General features: G+C 38.8%; 1 protein-coding gene across 1 annotated transcript; it reads left to right on the forward strand.

The window, feature by feature from the left end:
* Positions 1-365: 365 nt before the first annotated feature.
* SARC_17229 (hypothetical protein) lies at positions 366-608 on the forward strand (the record flags this gene model as incomplete). The annotated part of the gene is made up of 1 exon (XM_014288676.1): positions 366-608. A coding segment is annotated over one exon (243 nt), but the record flags the coding sequence as incomplete, so codon positions are not given.
* Positions 609-984: the final 376 nt, after the last annotated feature.

Below are 984 nucleotides of genomic sequence, written 5' to 3' on the forward strand. Positions count from 1 at the left end.
ATATGAATATATATAGATAGATAGATATATTATATATACCCGTATACATATATATATATGTATGTATATATTATTATATTATTATATGATATTGTATGATATTATATTTATATTTATATATATTCTCGCTCAATAACCCCACGTACTGCAATGAAAAGTCATAAGGTCTATCACGTTGACCCAATAGACTTTCATACATATTAAATATACATTTACATTCGCAATGAACGTACTCAGATGATGTCTGATTCCATACCCACCAATCTACAAATACAAATAGATATCATATACATTTGCAATGAATGTTTTTAAATGTTGTAGTTTTTATACCCACTAACATACGTATACTTTACGCTTCAGGTGCCATGCATACACCCGACTTGTTCGACATCCTTCCCGGTAAACTGATCTCGCTCAGCATCCCCACGTACTGTAATGGAAAGGCTCGTGGTCTATTGGGTGGTCCAGCCACGCCCAAAGGAATGAACTTTATGCATAACCGTCGCGACGCACTAAAAGAAGCCGATCTGATTATACTGTGTGGTGTGGTGTGTGACTTCCGCCTCAAGTACGGCATGGCTATTCCGTACGCGACTACCCTTGTGACGGTATGTATATATATGTAAATTGATGCGTAGGTTAACAATGTGTTTGTTGGTATTCGTGAGTGTCCGACAAGGTACAATGTTCAGACTGTTGCTCTGAGCTCGTGGTGTGACAAGTTCAGTCTTGCTGTCTCGAACCTTTGAAAGTAGAGGGATGTCAGCAGCCAGATAATACCCATCTTTCCTACTACGTGATTGATTCTAATTTTTAATATTTGCATTATAGGTCAACCGTGAGTCTCGTACTGTAAACATGAATCGCACGCCGTCGGTGGGTGTGGTACATGACGCGGGTGACTTCATTGTGCAGCTGGCTTATCACTTCGAAGGCTCGTCAATAGGTATATTTGGTTATGGACATAATTCCATATACACACAC

Source organism: Sphaeroforma arctica, assembly GCF_001186125.1.
Source record: "Sphaeroforma arctica JP610 unplaced genomic scaffold supercont1.10107, whole genome shotgun sequence".
In the NCBI taxonomy this organism is placed as follows: Eukaryota; class Ichthyosporea; order Ichthyophonida; genus Sphaeroforma; species Sphaeroforma arctica.